At 39.4% G+C, this 20,109-nt stretch overlaps 1 protein-coding gene across 1 annotated transcript; it reads left to right on the forward strand.

Moving 5' to 3' along the window:
- Positions 1–10,270: 10,270 nt before the first annotated feature.
- hpxb (hemopexin b) lies at positions 10,271–15,705 on the forward strand (the record flags this gene model as incomplete). The annotated part of the gene is made up of 10 exons (XM_083897883.1): positions 10,271–10,335; positions 11,335–11,360; positions 11,602–11,688; positions 11,784–11,941; positions 12,049–12,202; positions 12,636–12,851; positions 12,961–13,053; positions 14,926–15,056; positions 15,143–15,290; positions 15,479–15,705. 10 exons carry the CDS (start codon positions 10,271–10,273, stop codon positions 15,703–15,705), a joined length of 1,305 nt encoding a protein of 434 aa, XP_083754009.1.
- Between the last annotated feature and the right edge of the window lie 4,404 nt (positions 15,706–20,109).

A 20,109-nucleotide genomic window follows, 5' to 3' on the forward strand; every position in this document is an offset into this window, starting at 1 on the left:
GAACTTTAGCGGCAGAACGTGTAGCGAACGACAATGAGCACTTGTGATCCATTAATGAAAAATACACACAATAAAATGAAAAACACTCACTCTTTCAAGCATATAACGCCATTAAAAGATGACCACAATGAATTGATCGGTGACCTTGACCTTGTTGGAAACTAATGCAAGTACACTACTCCAAAAATATATAGCAATAATCTTGTTTTTATATTTTTAATGCAGATATGTTACATATATCTTTATGTCTGAATGCTGTCTTTATTCTGTGTTTCAAACACGCACATTGACGTTACAAAGTACTTTAAATGTACCTTTCATATGCTGCAGCTACGAGAAAAGGTACATTTTTACGGGATCTGCCAGTTGATAGCTTCATAAAACTCCACGTTTATCTGCCAACATGGTACCAACATAAAGCAGCTCAGAGTCCAGCTTGAAAACAGTAATGGAGAAACCAAGGAGTCTCAGGTTCCTCAAATATCCCTGTCAATCAAACGCCGTTTCCTCTGAGTGCGTTTTCTATCTGTCAAGGGTCATCGAGAGTGAGGATGAGACCCATTCCCCCCCTCCTCCCCTTGGTCCTCCATCTCCTCCACCTCCACGCCTCCCTCCTCTCCTTCTCCTTAGAGGTGTATCTCTACCTTGTGCATCACGTCTGGGCATGACCTGTTGCTAGGTAACCCTGGGTCACAGCTGCACACTATGGAAGAGCCTTTTTTTTATTTATCAGTGAGTTATGTGGGAGATGGGGGCTGTAATTTATTAGTTTGATATTGGGCAGGCAGCGCAAGTTTGGGATTGTAAAAAGAAGAGATGGCCTATAGCTCATCAAAATGCTTATTCTGATCCTGGGCTTCGGTTCCGCTGAGGAGATTCACAACAGAGGGGACCACAAGATTATAAATTCATCTGCTTTTTACTAAGAAAATCAAGCATCTCCAACAACAAAGCCAATGGTAATGCACTTTCCATGCTGGTAATTGAACAGATGTGGTCGGAGCTTGGAGGACCAAGAAAAAGGAATTCATCTCAGTACAGTATGTGACTGATTCATGTCCAAGGATGAAGTGGGTGCAGACAAATAGAGTTATCCAGCTTTGTAGTCATGACAGAGTTAACGTCCCCACAGAAATTTATGCAACACTTGCATCAGACTGATTAAATTAACATGGATCCTGGGGGAAAGGATATTAGTACAATGATAATAATAAAATAATAAAGAAAAGGTGGGGGAAAAAAGCAGAATATGATAACCCTACTCATCAGTTGGCAGAGTTTGGGATCATGCTTATATTTGCTTTCTTGCTGAGAGTCAGATTAGATTGATTAACACCAGTCTCTCGTATCCATTAGGTGAAAATGAAGCTGCAACAAGCAGCCAGTTAGTTTAGCTTAGCACAAGTAATGGGAGAGAAACTGACTTTTAATAAAGTAAAGTAATAATGTGTCTAGTAGTGAGACTCTGAAAAGCTGGTCAGCAAAGACAAGCTCACTCGAAATGAGAATGGTGTCTTTAAAAATGTCTTATCATGATCTCACCTTTAAGGTGAGATCATGATAAAATAAATAAAATTTATAAATAAATTTAAAAAGTGACATTTTAAATAATTAAAATTGGTGGACAATAATCATTTAAGGGACAAGTGTCACACATGAAATTGATTCCCCTATATTTATTAAAACATTACAATAGGCAGTTGTATGCTTGTCATCACCAAGCCTAAAATAAGACACATTTATAGACTGATTGCTACCATGTGAAAGTTTTACAGTTTTTGCAACACTTACTCCACCGTGATATTCATTTGTTCTGCATCTGCTGTTGTTGACTCAGCCACACATCTTCCTCAAAGCTCACCATCGCATTCCCAGGTCTTACCCACAACGCTTTTGTTAAATTTCTCTCCCTAATGTGCGTGTGATGAATATTTTTCAGATGCTTCCTCTAGGCCATATCTGATCAAAACAAATGCACCTGCACTTTTTCCCCTCCTTGCAACTGCAACTCCCCCAGGACGGGTAAAAATTGACTCCCTGGCTTCCTCCACCAGGCAATTACGTGCCATCTGTTCCCATCTTGGTTGTTCCAGCTCGTTTTGTTTCTGCGATTGTTCGTCTAATATCATAGGCCTGAAAGTGTTAGAGAGGATGGGGAGGGTGGCGTAGGAGGGGCAGGAGGGAGGGGGGCACCAAAATGAGGAGTGGCATGAAGAGGAATTAATCGAATCTAACAGCAGAACTAGATCTTCCCTTCTGAAAGGAGAGAGTCCCACTAGAATGAGGACCATTACCATATTCATCTCCTAATATTGCCTGCTGTATGCAAAGTGGGAGAGAAGAGTGCAATATGACTGTCTTGACCGCTTTTCTAATTTCTAATTCCATCTGTGAAAGCTTACGGACTTCTTGTTTAATTGTTTGTTTGCAACAAGTCCACTTGGTACCTGCTTTGCTGTGATGCTCCCATTTGTTTGGGAGTGGTAATAACAATCCATTAACTTCCCTGCCATTTATTGCACCGACATACATGTTAATATATATTTATTATATATGTAATGTTTTTATGCTGCCATGCTGAATCACATTATTGTTTTACAGTAACTATTGGGACCATTACTCTCTGCCACACACACACGGGCTGGAAGCAGCGTGTAGATTTAATTGCAGTGATGTTGCAGACGGAGGCGAGCAGCTGGATCGGAGAGTTTTAACAGTGATATCAATAACAGAGCGCCACCTTAGGCCGATATAATTTTCCATCTCTCCTGACAGAGAGGGAGATGGAAATAATCAGTCACAACACCAGCCACGCAGCTTGTAGGGCCTTATGTGACATGCAGCAACACTGATGGCTCAAGACCCATCTGGGACCAGAGGGACCAACACCATGATCATGTGTGTGTGGTTCTGTCTGTGTGTATAATTGAGGGGAATATTTTAGATCCTATCAGAGAATATATATATATATATGTATACACACACAAACATAGCTGGGAGCTGTCCAGGGTGTACCCCACCTATTGCCCTATGTCAGCTGAGATAGGCATATATATATATATTCATATATATATTCATATATATATATATATTAAACTGACAATACACTGAAAAGAAAATGGTTGATAAACCTAACTAAAAAGAAATTTCAGTTGGTAACAAACTCAGGTGGAAATATAATCTCAAAAGATCATAAACACACAGACAAAAGAGGACACAATGATCAGCTGTGAGAAAATGAATTCTTCTAACAAAAGCCCAAAAGAAACATTTATTTTTCGTCTGTATCTGTCATAATTTAGTGGCAAAAAGCCAAGATCTCTACAATCAGCCAAAGAAAATCAATGGGATGGAATAAATGTTACTGCATGATAAAATGCAACATAATAAAACTGATGTTAGATGGATTTGCATGAATTTTTACCCCTGTAAAGTGTTTGAAATCTGTGTGGCTGGAATAAAATAAGAAAACATGAGGTAAGGTAATAAAAAGGTAAACATGTGTGATTCTGTAGTTGGTATAAAACCTTGTTAAAGGTCTGTGCTGTGCAAACCTGCCACATATCACAGCCAGGCTTCTCTTAAACTGAAAATCATTGAACATTATGCATTTTACATGATGCGTCTGCAATTTCTGGAACTGAATGCTCCATATTGAGAAAATCACTTAAATTTATGGCGGTGGGATGAATTTATATTATAGATTCAGACTTGTAAATAAAGGGTGGAAAAAACAGTTCCATTAAATCCTGTCTGAAATCAATTTTCCATTTCTTTTGTCTGTTGCATATCTTATATGTAGGCGTGCAGTTTGTTTAGGGACAGAGTTAAATGGATTGCACAATTATATGTTCTGTCATACTATGACATGATATATTCTCCTATTTTGAGAACATTTAATTTTGGAGGAGGCATTGGCGCTCTAATTAGTTTGTCCTCACTTAGATGCTTTGTATTTGCTGACACCTAGTGGTCATAGAGGTGACATAAACTTCACAGGCTGAATTTTAGGGTCTAACATATCAATCCTTTTTAATATTTTAGTCTGTAAAACAATTTTTTTTTTTATGAGAAATATCAAATAAACTAAAATAATAAACCTTTACATTCTACCAAAGGTGTATTTGCATGTATGTAGGTGTGCAGTAGACATCAAGAAAAGAAACACTATTCTTACCCAATTAAAATTTGTTTTGTGTACAATTTAATGAGCCTATGTGTTTAATCAATATGTGTATAGGAAAAATATTGATTTGTTTACCTCCACAAATATACTTCTGTGGGATGTATCGGACTGTGACAACAACCTGTGCAGAATGAAATGAAAGAAAGAGGGAGGGAAGAAGGGTGAGATGGGGGAGTGACGGAAAGAAGGGGTGGAAGGGTGGAGTGCAGGCTGGGGGCCAGAACAGAGAAAGCAGCAGAGGAAGCAGCACACCTTGAATTCAGGTAGGTCATAATTTATGTTTTTTTTTTTGTTTGTTTGTTTTTTAAATAAAATGAATATGCCAGAATGTGTATATGCTCTGCTAAAATGTAATTTGTCCCTTAAAAATTTGGATTCTGAGGGGGAAAAAAACTTTATTGTGTGTCCTCAAAACTATAATTTCAAAAGTGTAATTAAAGTTTCACTTTGCTGTCTACAGACTGTAACTGATTGGCTGTCTTCAACAACTGAAGTAATTTAATGAAATGTTTCAGAGAGGTCTTTACCTGTGAGCGCGGCTGAATAGCGCCATTGTTTTTTTGTTTTTTTGATACGCTGGAATGCTCCTGAACATCCTGCATAATCCTCTCAATTATGAATGGTATCATTTATTCCATAGTCTCAGCACCTCAGCAAAGGCCATACGGTAACTTAGCAACTAGTGCTTCTCATTCAACATTAAAGTGGGGCAACATGAGAAGACCCAGTGGCCACACTCCAGGACAGTGACAGGGATTTGTTTCTGAAACATAGCCAACATTTTCCCCCATTCCAACAAACAGGTCATTATCTTTTTATCTGTGCGCAAACCAGCAATGCATAAAATTAAGTTTTGTCTTAGAAGCGTAAATTAATTTGATTCCATATTTTTCTCCTGCCCCTGCTTTTTTCTGATTTTTTCACGTCACCTGTCCTGAATACCATACAACTGTCACATGTGACCCAGATAACATCTTCAACATCTTTTTGAATCATGGGAAACAGATTTTATCCACTGACACTGTGAGGGCACATTTTTCCACAGGGACTTAATTGTGAACACAGAGGTAAACCGACACCTCACCCTTTCATCCTTGCAAGAGCGTTGTTGTTTTGCTCCAGGGGGTTAAAAGGCTCTTTACCTATTTTCTACACCTATAATATACAGTACACATAATGATACCCACAATTGCCAACCCAGAATATGATCCATTTTAAAAGCCAAATGGAAAAAAGACATAGGTGACCCCTCTCTTGGCAGACTCTAACATACCTTCAGTAGGTGGTGAAAGGCATAGCTCAGTTTCAATGCCTTGAGCAGGTAAGCATCCTATTTCCACCAAAGGTGACAATGGGGGTCTGTGCTTCATTTGGAAACAACTATCTGAGCCTAATGAGGTTTAATGATGAGTCAGGTTTAAAGCAACTCGAATCCCCTCACCCTTAAAGTAGCATTCAGTAACGATTCAATAAGCACTAAATTAATTACAATTAATTGTGGTTCAATTGTCAAATTTTGGACAAAGAGAACCATTTCACTTTTTGGCTGCCTTTTAGAGCTAGACAAAGTGCAACGTTTGTTGAATGACCGACAGAGAATATTAACATCTGGGCAAAAATACAAAACACATCAATCTTACGTTTACCCCTGCATTATTTGCAGGCAACTACCAACTTTTCAACTTTCAATAACTATATTTTTATGTTAGAATGTTAATTTGTGCAAAACCATCAGTGTGTGTCACACATATGACATAAACATACATCATGTCATCCTCCCGACATAATGACGTACAAAATACCATGTCAGTAACGTTCCAAACTGCTGAACTGCACGAATACTGATTGGTGGAAATGCATCTTTTGAAATGCTTTGGCAACGTGATAATGAACATCCAGTTTATTGTTGTGGCGATTGACTGACCTAGGGGAAACAGAACAGTGGTTATCTGAGAGCACTTTAAAGTCTTGTGAGAAACTGAATATTGTGAGGGGATACAGTTGCAACGAAAGGAAACCAGTGTCCTAGTTTTGAAAGAGCAACAGTAATGTACATAGTTTCTCTTTAGGTTAATGTGGCACAAAATATTGAAAACAATCACAGACTCTGGATCAAGAATTTTGTATAGCATAATATACTTATGTACTTATATCAGATGTAATCTGTATTTATACATCAAGAGGAGTCAATTTTACCAATCAAACTCTTTAGTTGCTCTTGTAACCCTAAACCTAACCCAAGTCACAAAAGCACCTAAAAGCAACAGATTATTTGCTGGGTCTGTGCCTTTGACAGAAATGTGAATGGATGCTTATGCCGTATTGTTCATGATTATAATGATGACGTGTTTCCTTTGCATTTGCTCTCTTTACAGACAAAAATAACAATAAAGCCTAATTTCACAAAAGGGACAGTTCAAATCTACAATACAATGTTAATGAGGTCTCATTCAGAGAGAAGACCCCTACCTGGGTTCTCAGCCCTGCTGACAAACACTACTCTAAAGAGGAAAGACATTAGCTCCCCTCCTTCCCTGGCCCTCACACCACGGCAGTCTGTCTTTGCACCCATATCGCTCACGCCACCACCTCCCTGGGTGACTCAGGCTCTCTCCAACCTCGAGCAAGGAGAACGAGAACTGCAATCCCTCAGGGATCGACAGCAAAACGAGGTGGAGGAGGTGAACCGTGAGTTGGACAATGCAGTGATTAAAGCTCAGAGAGAGGAGAGACGTCTCCTTGAGAAGATCGAACAGGACCACAGAGAAGCCCAGCGCCATCTTAGTCAACTGAAGAGGGAAAATGCTGCAGCGGTGAGAGTTGTGCAGTCACTTGTTGACCAGCAGCTTAGAAAAATGGGACAACTTAAGGAGCAGGTAAAACGGTGGGGCAGTACTGCTGGTGAAGCAAACAAAAATCAGCTCCAAAAAGGAGTGGCCGAGGCTACCCAACCTTGGGAAATCTCACTAACCATGAAAAGAGTTGTTTTCTTACCAAGTCCTGGGTCCAAGACCTTGACTTTAGGGGAAGTAGATGTCAATGAGCAATGTATGACATATCCCATTGGTGTCTGTGGTGTTCAAGGACAGAAGTGTGCCTTGCACTCAGGGGATACAACCTTTTCGAACCTTACCCCTCTTGAAATTCGAAAGGAACCACAACCAAACAGAGTTGGACAAAGAAACAGTCCAGATGAGACCAGTAAGACTGTCACTGGGACTATGCGCGTTGTCAGGAAACTGTGTCTGTCAAGTTCTACAGAGAATGAGGATGAGCTCAAGTCCCCGACTCCAAGAAATCGTGGTGTATCTGAATCTTCTCAAGATGAAGAACTGGAATCTGTTTGTTCGGACACACAAGGACAAGACCTTTTTCTCGCTGTCCCACCAGTCTCTAGTCAAGGAGAATCTGAAGGTGATGAATCTGATGGCCGACAAAGCAGAACAGAGAAGCTCTCCACACTGAAGGGTGAGATGAAGCAGAAAACCTTTGTCTTGGTCTCAAGTGAAGAACCTTCCTTTCCTCCAGAAGAAACTGATGAAAAAAGCTGTGATGCTGCAGTATCCCCAGAAATCACACGCAAAAGTTCACTCTCCAAATGCAGTCTTGTAGATCTCTCCTCTGGACATCGTCTCCTTTCTCAACAAACCTTCTCTAAGACAAAGAACACAAAAGAAGCAGTGCTGGATAGTGGAAGCCCTCCATCTCCAGTAGACAGTGAGGATTCTTATTACACCTATACTATAAATACTCCCATCAATGGATCACTTAAGCAAGACCGGAATCGCTCAATGTCTACTGCTGATCTTCCCGGTAAACTACGCCCTTTAATTAGCGGAGACAAGAGTGAGCGTAAAGGAATCAGGAAGGTCAACAGAATGCGAATTGCCTCTGAAACTTCTGCTCTAGAACAACTCCAGGGAAACAGCATGGAATCTGACCAGAACAACACAGGCTCTAATAAACGACAATCAAGGTCCCAGACTCGTGTTACAAAAGGCTCAGGTTTAAACCATGTGAGCAGATCTCTGTCCATGTCAGCTATTGAAGGTGACAAATTAGTCAAAGAACCACAGCCACACAACACAGACAAAGAGAAAGTTGTGCCAGCTTTGAGAAACCTGGAGGAAGAGGGTGGTTCAACTGCACTGGACTCAGCTTATCTGGTCAAACAGTTTGGAAAACAAGGATCAGGCCGCACTGATTTCAATCTGCCAAGCGGCGTCCATGCATCCATCAAAGGGCAGCTATTTGTCGTTGACTGTGGAAACGCCCGTATTCAGGTGACTGATCTCCAGAAGAACGTTGTACAGCAGGTGACCCCTTCAGGATCAGAAAGGTCTTCCCGTATCTGCAATTACTTTGATGTAGCTGTGAACTCAAAAGGCCTCATTGCGCTGACCTGTGCTGCTGAACGTGCTTTGTTGGTGTTTAGCCGCCATGGACGCCTCCTGCAAACATTTGGAGGAACAACGATTGGTACCACCAATGAAGAGCTGGACGCCCCAAGAGGAGTAACTGTTACCCGTGAAGATGAGTTCCTGGTTGCTGACATTAAGCGTGGAACTTTAACTGCCCTACAACTGGACCCTAAAACTGGGGCCAGGTTGGAACGCACTGTAGTGACAGGGTACCACAGACCCTACCTGGTGGCGGCCTGTCTCACCTGTGGGCTCATGGCAGTATCAGAACGAGGAAACGAGACTGGACGAGTCCCATGTATTCGTGTTCTGGACCCAAGCTGGACCACTATCAGAATCCTGGGGGTGTGTTCTGGCTTGGGGCCTGTTCTGACATGTCCTTGGGGCCTGTCTATTGACAACGATGGGGATGTCCTGGTGGCAGACTGGGGCAAGCAGCACCATCGTGTGCTTTTCTACCCATCCAAGGGTGTTGGCTGGCCTCTGGTGAGTGATAATCTCAGCAGCCCAAGAGGTCTGGCAGTGCTCCCTGATGGCCATGTGGTCATTTCAGACAGTATGAATCATTGCATCAAGATCTACCGCTATAAATGAACTACAGAGGAAGGAGGCAAATGGATAGAGAGAGAATTATGGATGGATTTCATTGGGCTGTATTTGTAACATTGAGTTATATCCCTTTGAAATGTATAGAGTGAATTTCTTTGAAAACAATTTACAGCCTCTACCTCTTTCATATAATAATATAATTGTGTTAAGACATTATTATTTCCCTCATTATGATAATCATTTAGTTCTAGGACGGAGTACAATATTAGTGCACATAGGTATTATTACTCCGATACAACACAAAAGGTATACATGTACCTGATACTATATGCATGCTTTTAAAGTGACCTTCAGAGTTTCTAGTCTTTGGTGAACTGAGTGACATTTTGAAATTTTGAAATATTCCAAAAGATTTAGTTAATTGGGAATCATGACAAGTTGGAAAACTGTAAATCACAGATCAAAGAGTTTAGTGTGTTTAAGATTGGGATGGGGCATGCAGATTTTTGTACTGATATTTTCTCTGAGTTGAACAAATTAAATCAAATTTTCCATAATGTGTTACTGTCTGGCTATTTCCAAACGCACAAACAGCACATTTCCACACAATCTCAAAGGCTATTCACTATTGGAAGTACATGTCAGTGAAAACTGGGTTTGATTAGTTCAGTCACATTTATGATATTCATGAATGTACTTTATTTTGTCTTTAGTACTTGATTTGTGCATTTAAGAAATAAAGGACAAACCTATCAAAATCAAAGGACAATCATGACTATGATTACAGAACACACTAGATATTGTGATTCAAGCTATAGTATAAAGGCTGCATGATATTATTAATAATATTCCTGTTTTCCAAAAAAATAAGATATGACCAAATGAACACATTGTAATGCATGACCTTTAGTCATCATGTAAAATCCTGATTTTGCAACAACTACACCTCCAGCACCCCAACTTGTGCAACTTGTGTGACATTGAGAGAGAGTTTCCTAACATGTCAACACACCCACACACACTTTTCAGTACAAAAGTGAAGGGTTAGCTCCTGCAGAGCCACACTTCACAGTCTGCTCCACAGGGACACCTGCCTTCATCAGGACTACACAGCATGGACCTGCTCACCAAAACTCTGTTTCTGTGCTTCGCACTTGCCCTCGCTAATGGCGCACCTGCGTGAGTATTAATTGACCCTTCATATGTACAATGTTATGGTGCTTCATGCACGATGGTTCAACAGTTTTACATTATCTAGAACAATAATATGCTGTATGATTCAGATTCAACTTTATCTTCAGGTTTCCAAATCAAAACACATAATTCGAACTACTTATAATGTGAAAATAATGTTTTCTATGTGAGAGTCATCTTTTAGAATCTTTAAAATTGCCTTATAAGTAAAATTTATTTTTTATCATTATTATTATTATTATTATTATTATTATTATTATTATTATTATTAATAATAATAATAATAATAATAATATCATAGGAGAGTTGATCAAAACATACTTTTCTGGCATCAGTTTTTGTTAAAAAATATAGCAGAGGCCCATTATTTTGTCCACTCTCCCAACATTCACTATTCTGTGTATATTCTTATTAGTTTAACCCAATGTTTTCAAAAACTTTATATACGAGACCCATTTTTTTTTTGTTCATAATCGAACATGACGAGAGCAAATTTGTCATTATGTCATGACTAATCGGTATCCATAGCTTTAAAACTTAATATAATTTTTGATTTAGTAAACATATAATTTCCAAGAAATGTTTGATGAATTAATTAAAATTTTATTTCATGAACGGTATTAAAATAAACATAAATCAGAACTTAAAGGGTTTGGCAGATTCAGAAAATTTCATTGGGGACCCCAGAAATAATCCCATCTGTGGGTCCCGACCCAGTCTTTGGTAATCACTGGTTTAACCATTGCAACAGAAACACACAAGTCACTGTCCAGTCATTTCATGACTCTGTTTGCCAGTTCACAAAGTTCTCTGTTAAATCAATAGAGCAAACAAATAAATATTACGTCATGCTATTTTCTTGGTGACCTTCATTAGCTAATTCAAGAATATTTGAAAGTGAAATGTGATGGTTTGCAGTTTGATCTTCTTCTAAGGGAAAAAAAAGTGATCCAATCTTTTTTTTTTTCTTTTTTTTTTCCACAGACCTGGACCAGATGACGAGACAGATGGTGGGTTTTTAACAAACACATTTAAGTGAAACAACCACATTTTATCACTAGTTTGTCCATGCCTCTGTAATAAAATAGCTAAAATCATTAATCCTCAATCACAGAAGACATTTTATCAAAATAAGTTGTTATTCTGAACAGCGAATGTTTCTTTATAAACAATTGCTGCATCTACTATGATTACAACTATATTGATAGCAATTCAACTTATATGTTCTCCTTTGTTAAACTCTGGAATAAGCACATGGTGCTGTGCCAGACAGATGTGAAGGTATCGAGTTTGATGCCATCACTCCTGATGAGAATGGAACCACGTTCTTCTTCAAAGGTGAATATTTTGTTTGTCTTTCAAACGGGACACAATTTTTTTTGAAACTCAATATAAATTGATTTGTATAAAATGAAACGTTAATGTTCTCTCAGGTGCTCACGTGTGGAAGGGTTTCCATGGTCCAGCTCAGCTCTCCAACGAGGTTTTCAAGGAGCTGGATGATGTCAATCATATAGGTCATGTTGACGCTGCCTTCCGCATGCACAACACAGAGAACCCAGATGTCCATGATCACATTTTTTTGTTCCAGGTATAATTATTTCATTTGTGATATAATTCTGTTTAAAAAAGGAGGGGAAATATATTAGATGGAGAAGCAGAGCAGTGTCTGTCTCTGATGTCTGCTGTTTGTTTTAGGGTGAAAACGTGTTCAGCTATTATAACCACACCCTGGAGGACGGATATCCAAAACAGATCCAAGCACAGTTCCCAGGAATTCCCAGCCACCTGGATGCAGCTGTGGAGTGTCCCAAAGGAGAGTGCACTGAAGATGCAGTTCTTTTCTTCAAGGGTGTGTTGGCATTCACTTAGCCACAAATATAAACTTTAAGGCTTTAAAGTGACATTTAAAATAAATGGAAGCAAAGGTGTGATGAAATAAAGGTACACTTTGATAAATGCCTGAGGAACAGGACTATCTCAGTGTGGCAAAGGTAATGGTTCCCTCTTGTGGTGGGGAGCAGCTGCAGCAGAAGTTGGTAAAAAAATGTATTTCGATGTTAAATTGTGACACACATTATATTGGAAATCTGGAATTTTCACATTTAGAGTTTTACATGTTTCCCTGTAAAAAAACAAAACAAAAAAACAACTTGAAATTAGAAGGTGATTCATTTATTTAAAACAGAAACAAAACCTGATATATTTATTGGAATATTGATTTAGTAAAGGAATTAACAAAAATCTGGTCACAATGCCAAATAAATGTTCCTTTTTCCTCACAGGTCATGATGTGCACGTTTATGATATCAGCACCAAGCAGGTGAAAATCAAGAACTGGCCCCACCTGCCCGTGTGCACCTCCATTCTACGCTGGCTGGATAAGTACTATTGTTTCCATGGACACAACTTCACCAAGTTCAGCCCAGTCTCTGGAGAGGTGAGCGGTACATCCTACCCAAAAGACGCCCGCAATTACTTCATGACGTGTCCCAACTTTGGTGAGTTCACCAAGAAAAAGAGCCCTTCAAATCTTACAGTTACATTATTCTGACGTACTGTGTGTATTTACTTTCACATAAATGTGTCCTATTTTGTTTTTAACTGCAGGTCATAGATCCAATGTTACGGCCCCTAAATGCAGTGAGATCAAAATAGATGCCATCACTGCTGATGATGCAGGCAAAACATATTTATTTCAAGGTATGAGTCACAAACACAATAACTTCATTATTATTGCTATTGTTATTATTGATAGTTTATTTTGGTGATGGGTATACACAAATAAAGGCAGATTCATTTGTATTGACACATATTAAACACATTCTTGTCAATTAAATATAGAAAGAATAAACATTAAGAAATAGCGCCACCAAGTTGTAAAATTGTAGGTTGTTGTCTGCAGGTTCAGGAATAATGCATTACTTCATTTATTATTAGTAGAATACGTGATCATTCTTATAGCCTTTTTTGGTTAGCTTTATAGGTGTTAGCCCAAACTTCAATACAATAGGTGTGGTTGAACTTTCACAGTAAAGAGGTTGACAGGAAATGATGCATTAACACAGGAATGAATACTGATTTCAAAATAAAACAGGAACTCCTTGAAAAACCGAAAACAAAGTCCTGAAATGGCCCCATCCTCAATGGATGTCTCTAGACATCCAACAGAGTCCTGTTGTTGATGGAAATTCCAAATGAGGGATTTATCCAGAACATAATGACATAATGCCCAAGTCCTTTCTTCTCGACCATAACCTTCCCAGCTGGGTTGACCACCTTGGTGATGGGGAATGGATCCACAAAGAGTGGAGCTAACTTGCAGTTCTCCAGTCTAAGTGGCAGGTGTTTTTCACTGTGATGTTGTTGAAGCCAGTGTAGTCAATGCAGGGACACAGGGATTTATTTATACTTTTTCTCCACAAAGAAGAATCCAGCACCAGCCAGAAAGGAAGACTGCCTTGAGCCCTGCTTTTGTGTATTCCTCCATAGCTCAGGTCTCAGGGGCGGACAGGGAGTGCAAATGACCCTTGGGGAATGTGACACACTTAAAGGTGGCTTTAACCTTATTGAATACCTCTTTTAAATCCAAATATTCCTTGGGGACCTTGTCAGGTCAGCAAAATCCAAAGATGGAGCTTAAGAGTCAGGGGAAACACGAGGAGAAGCAGACAAAAGACACACGTTATTCCCCACCCTAAAACATGACCCTGGGATCATTCTATCAGTGGGTTGTACTTGTACTTATACTTATGAGGAATTGTGGCAAGTCAATAATGTGAAAAGTGATCAACTCTGAATGGTTATCTGATGTGAGGAGAGAAAGGGGTGGAGTCCAGTGAGAAACACGACTGAGTAGCTGACCGTCCAGGGCCTGGGCAGGGCCTGGAGCCGGAGTTGAAGTTGTGTAGCCAAGGTTTGGTCCATGAAACTCTTGTCAGCACCAGAGTCAATGAGGATAGATTCAAGGAGGTGGTACCTGGGATAAGGGCTTGAGAACTCGCTCACCAGTACAGCTCCCATTACTGGTGAACCCTTTTAGTAGACGGGAGGCAAAGTACTGCTACCACAGTAGATGCAACTGCCATCCCGTAGGCAGTTGACGAGTTAGACGAGTTCTTCCCACCTGCATGGGTTCTTCATGAGTCATAGAGGGTCTTGGCCCTTCGGCTGGCGTGAGAGTCATCTTGCTGGAGTGGTGGTTCCTAGAGCAGAGAAAAAAGCCTTCCCATCAGCAAACAGGCAATTGTCAACCTTAATGGTGAGAATAACCATCTTCGAGTGGGGATAAATGAAGAAATGCCGACCAAATAAAACCTGTGTGCATTCCCTGTGCTAGTACTCCACCCAGTGTTCAAACCAAACTACTGGTCACTTGTATTATTTAAAAATGAAAATAAAACAAACAGATGACAAAAAACTAAACTTACATTACAGCTCAAACACTAAGCAAATCGATTTCTGACTGCAGCTGCATGGTTCGGCTCCTTTACATAATGTTGTGTCATCTTTTGAATTGTTTTTGTAAGCTTGTTGTAAAACAAAAAAAATATGAATATTCTTCAATATTCTCAGGTCCTATGTACATGCGTCTGGACACCCATCGTGACGGCCTTCATCCATTCCAAATCACCAAGACATGGAAGGAAGTGACAAATGGCGTGGATGCTGTTTTCTCCTTCGTGGACAAAATCTACATGATTAAGGTTGAGTTATGATTCCTCCTGTTGGGAAACATGAGCAATGTTGAAATCGAATTTAAACTTATCTGTCTTCCTCCAAACACCCTCAGGACGAGCAGGTTTACATCTATAAAACAGCTGCTCACTACACTCTGATTGAAGGTTACCCCAAAACCCTGAAGGAGGAGCTCGGCATTGAAGGACATGTGGACGCTGCTTTTGTCTGTCCTGGTGAAAACACAGTTCACATAATCCAAGGTGAGGTTTTACTGAGAACCAATGTCACTGTGTTTGTCTGTGTTGAACTTGTACTTTTAACATAATCAGAAAAAGTAAATAATATGTATGAGTGAATGAATTTATTTTGAAAATGTAAAACGTTTGATTTGTAAAGGTGGCTTTTATTTTTATTGACTTTTGATTAACAAACACTTTTCTTTCAACAGGAAAACAAATGCTTGATGTCGATCTCACTGCCTCACCCAGGGCAGTGACTGCAAATATTCCTATTCCCATCAGTGACATTGATGGTGGTCTGTGTGGTGCAGAGGGAGTCACTATTTTCAAGGGCTCACAGTTTTATGAGTATGGTAGTGCTAAGATACTGGCTATGGGCAAACGCCTTGTCAGACCTCAAGATATTACCCCAGAAATGTTGGGGTGTCGAGAATAGGAGTCAGAGCTCACTTCTGAAATTAAGAATACAGCACTCAACACGTAAAATGTTTGAAAAGTCCTCAATCCATGCATTCCACATTTTCTGTCTGTGAATAAAAAGTGGAAAACTGCACACATGAGTCAGTGTCATTTGTGATTAATAGGGGTCTATAAGGCCGACAAAGCAGAACAGAGAAGTAACCCACACTGAAGGGTGAGATGAAGCAGAAAACCTTTGTTTTGGTCTCAAATGAAGAAACTTCCTTTCCTCCAGAAGAAATTGACGAAAAAAAGCTGTGAGTATCTCCAGAAATCACAAGCAAAAGTTCTCTCTCCAAGTGTAGTCTTGTAGATCTCTCCACTGGACATTGTCTTCTTTCTCTAAGACAAAGAACACTGTAAATCAAGGCCAAATGCATCGATCGCAATTGACTGGTCGATCATAAAGGCAGTGTGGGTAGATCACATGGTATTATAAAAATGATTCAGTATGATATACTGGACATTTACTGGATTTACTTGGTCGAAACTCATACGTGACACAAGAGAGCAACCACATCTATGAAGATGAACTTCGCCCAACAGGAAGTCAGCCATTTTGAATTTAGCTGCCATTTTGCTGGTTTCGCCATTGCCATACATCGACCAATCTGCACGAAAATCAGCACATGTAAACTGAGTCAACACTGTAAAAAAAAAAAACAGGTGAGAAAAATCAAAATTTCAAGGCAACTTTCTGCAATCAATTTTTTGTTTACAGCCCAACAAGTTTTTAAAAAGTTGCAAGTCAAATCAACTATGCAAGTTAGAGTTGTGCCAAATCAGCGTTCTGTTTTCAAACAGTTTGGCTAACTAATCTTGTTCAGATAATTTAAAAATGAAATAAAAACATTTTTAATTTTGAGTTGGCACAACTCTAACTTATAAGTAACAACAATTAATATGGTTTTGTTGTCTAACAAAATAATATTAGTTGATAGAACTAATTGAGAACTAACTCAATATCTTTTGTTGGGCTGTAAAATTGATTGCATTAAGTTGCCTTGATATTTTTTCTTTTTTACAGTGAAGGGCATAGTGCCTCCTGCCGGCAGCACAGTGGCTGCGAGGGCCTGCACAATGCTGCGCAGCATTAATTATTAATAATATTCCTCTTTTTAAAAAAAAATAAAGATATAACCAAATGAGTAAATTGCAATGCATGATCTTAAGTGTTGATGTAAAAGCCTGATTTTGGAACGACAAAACCTCTGGCACCCCAATGCAAACATACATACTTCCCCAGCATGTCAACACACTTCAAAAGGGAAGGATTAGCTAATACAGAGACATGACTTCATCAGGACCACGCAGCATGGACCTTCTCATCAAAATGATTTCTGTGCTTAGCACTTGCCCTTGCTGATGGCACATTTGAGTATTAGTTGACTCTTTTTATTTGTATGTGCTATTATCCAGATTACGGTATTAAGATGCTTATGCAGGTTGCTTGTAAGGTATTACAATCTCCAGTACAATAATATGCAATACGATTCAGATTTGAGTTCCTCTTCAGGTTTCCAAAATAAATTTAAAAAATGTATTTATTTATTTACTGTAATACATGAGCATATACAGTTGCTAAAACATAATATGCTGTACAGAAGTTCAAGACAGAACTCACCTTATTTATAATTAGTTAGTATAACTGCTTTTTTTTCCATAGCAGAGCCCCATTGTTTTGTCCACCTTCCCCACTTTCACTATTCTGTGTATTCCTTTATTCCTTTAACCCAGTGTTTCCTAAGCTTTCTTTGAAGAAAATAGTGAACTTATACCACCATCAAAAGTGACAAGAAATCTGGCATAATGTAGTGACTAATCTACAAATCTAATCTACTAATCTACTCATCTACAAATGTAATTTGATCGATGGTCTTCAAAAAATATGAACTTGAATTTTGACGAAAAGTAGTGAAGTACTTTTACTTGTACTTGAGTAAAATTTTGCAAGGGGTATCTGTACTTTTACTCAAGTAATGAAGCTGTGTACTCTGTCCGCCTCTGTCTGTGGGTCACTGTCCAGTCATTTCATAACCCTGTTTGCCAGTTCACAAAGTTCTCCTGTTAAGTCAATAGAGCTAACAGATAAACGTTACGTCATGCTATTTTCTTGGTGCTGTATCAGCGAATGACCTTTTATTTTAATTCCACAGACTTATAGAAGATGAAGAGACATATGGTGGGCTTTTAAGAGACACATTCAAGTGAAGTAATCACATTATAGCACTGGTTTGTCAGATGTGACGGTCTCGGGTGTGATGCCATTACTCCTGATGGGAGTAAGGAAAACTTCAATGTCCTCTCAGGTCCTGTGGGAGGGTTTCAATGGTGCAGCTCAGCTCTCCAACAAGGTTTTCAAGGAGCTGGATGACATCAATCGCAGAGGTCATGTTGACACTGCTTTCTGCATGCACAACACAGAGAACCCAGACGTCCATGATCACATGTCTCTCCTCCAGTTATCATTCTTGCACTTGTGATTTAAGTCTATAAGAAAAAGGAGAAATAAATCAGATGGAGAAGCTGAGCGGTGTATTTCAATGATGTCTTGCAGTTTAGGGTGAACAAGTGTTCAGCTATGATATCCACACAATGAAAGACAGATATCCAACACAGATCCATAATCAGTTCCCAGAAATTCCCAGCCACATGGATGCAGTGTCCCAGAGGAGAGTGCACAGCAGATTCAGTTCTTTTTTTTTCAAGGGTTCTGACTGGCGTTGATTAAGCCCAGGGTGGGGAGGGTCTCCAGTGTTACCTGACTACCTGAGAGGACCTTAAAGTTTTCCAGTGCAGTTCAGAACGTTGTGTGTGTTTGTCAATTGCCTGTTTCCCAGTGTATAACTTGTGCTGCTGAGGAGTTTATTGTGACTTCAGCCTTTTGGGTTATCAAAGGTCTCCCGGGCTGTGGTTTAGTTGATCATTTTATTGATTTATTTCATTAAGGAAGCCTGTAGTGGCTCTATACAGTTTTTTTGTTTTTTTCCCCCTTTCCAATCTTTCGCTATTGCGATTTTGTGGCTATCCTGGTGGGAACACCCATGGTCCGCAACTGCGTCCAAATCCAAAAAGTTTGGAAAGATGAATAACCTCCTTAGTAAATCCTCACAATGTTGACTGCCATCTCTTTCATGATCATACATGGTCAAACTTTACAGTATACTTCCATCATATTAAGTGCTTATGTGCAAATACACATTGGAAATGGCCTAATGCAAGTAAAAGAAAGAAAATAAAAGAAAAGGGTTAAAATACAATGACTGAATTAAAATAATACATAAAAAAGAGAACATTAAAAGGTAACTAAGGGACACTATCGGATTGAACTTAAAATGGAAACATTAATTGTAGGAAAGTGAAAAAAGATGAGTCTTTAGCTGGGATGTGTGGGGGGAGGCAGTTCCAGAGCCTGGGGGCTGCTACTGCGAAGGCTCGGTCCCCCTGGATTTTAGCCTGGTCCTGGGCACTTCCAAGTATTGGCCCCACCTGCTCAAGTGTACCTTCATTTTTCGCTGGCAGGAGCACCACTGTTTCCATGGACACAACTTCACCAGTTTCAGCCCGGTCTCTGGAAAATAGATGCAGTGAGATCCAAATACATTCCATCACTGCTGATGATGCAGGCAAAACATCATCATTGTTATTATTAGCATTAGCAGAGGAGATCATATTTCTTCATCTTACTTCATCAAAAGGGATTAGGCAGATAAATGAGAACATTTACACCACTCTTAAGCTCATCAAATCTCCATTAAGCCATAGTGTTTCCATAACATAGACACCGTTTGAAAGTAGACTTCAGGCAGAATTAGTAAAGAACACTTGAAGTGAAGTCACTTATTTGAGCTACTGGGGGACAAACAGGAAGAAAGGTGTGGTGTGTGTAAAACAGTAAACTGATGTCTGTGTGCTCACCTTAGTTTAACACAGAACCAATGCTGACAAACCACCACAGTCAGAATTAAAACCTGTTTGCTTCCCCTTCTCACACCTGTTCCTTCTACTAACCTCTGTGCATTTCCTGTGTCAGTGCTCCACCCAGTGTTTAAACCAATAAACTGCACATACACAACAATGGTATGTCATCTGTTCTTTCTTTTAATTGTTTGCGTTTTTTTTAAGCTTGTTGTGAAACAAAAAACCATGAATATGCTTCAATCTTCTCAGGTCGTACATATGTCTAGGACACCCATCGTGACATCCTTCATCTGTTCCAAATCACCAGGAAGTGAAAGGAAGTGATAATGGCTTGGATGCTGTTTTCTCCAATGTTGAAATGAAATTAAAAATTCTCCAAACACCCTCAGGATGAGTTTTTGTATATATATATCTGTATATACAGATATATATATATATATATATAAAAGCTGCTTACTAC

This window comes from Microchirus variegatus (genome assembly GCF_963457635.1).
Source record: "Microchirus variegatus genome assembly, chromosome: 1".
Classification (NCBI taxonomy): Eukaryota; Metazoa; Chordata; class Actinopteri; order Pleuronectiformes; family Soleidae; genus Microchirus; species Microchirus variegatus.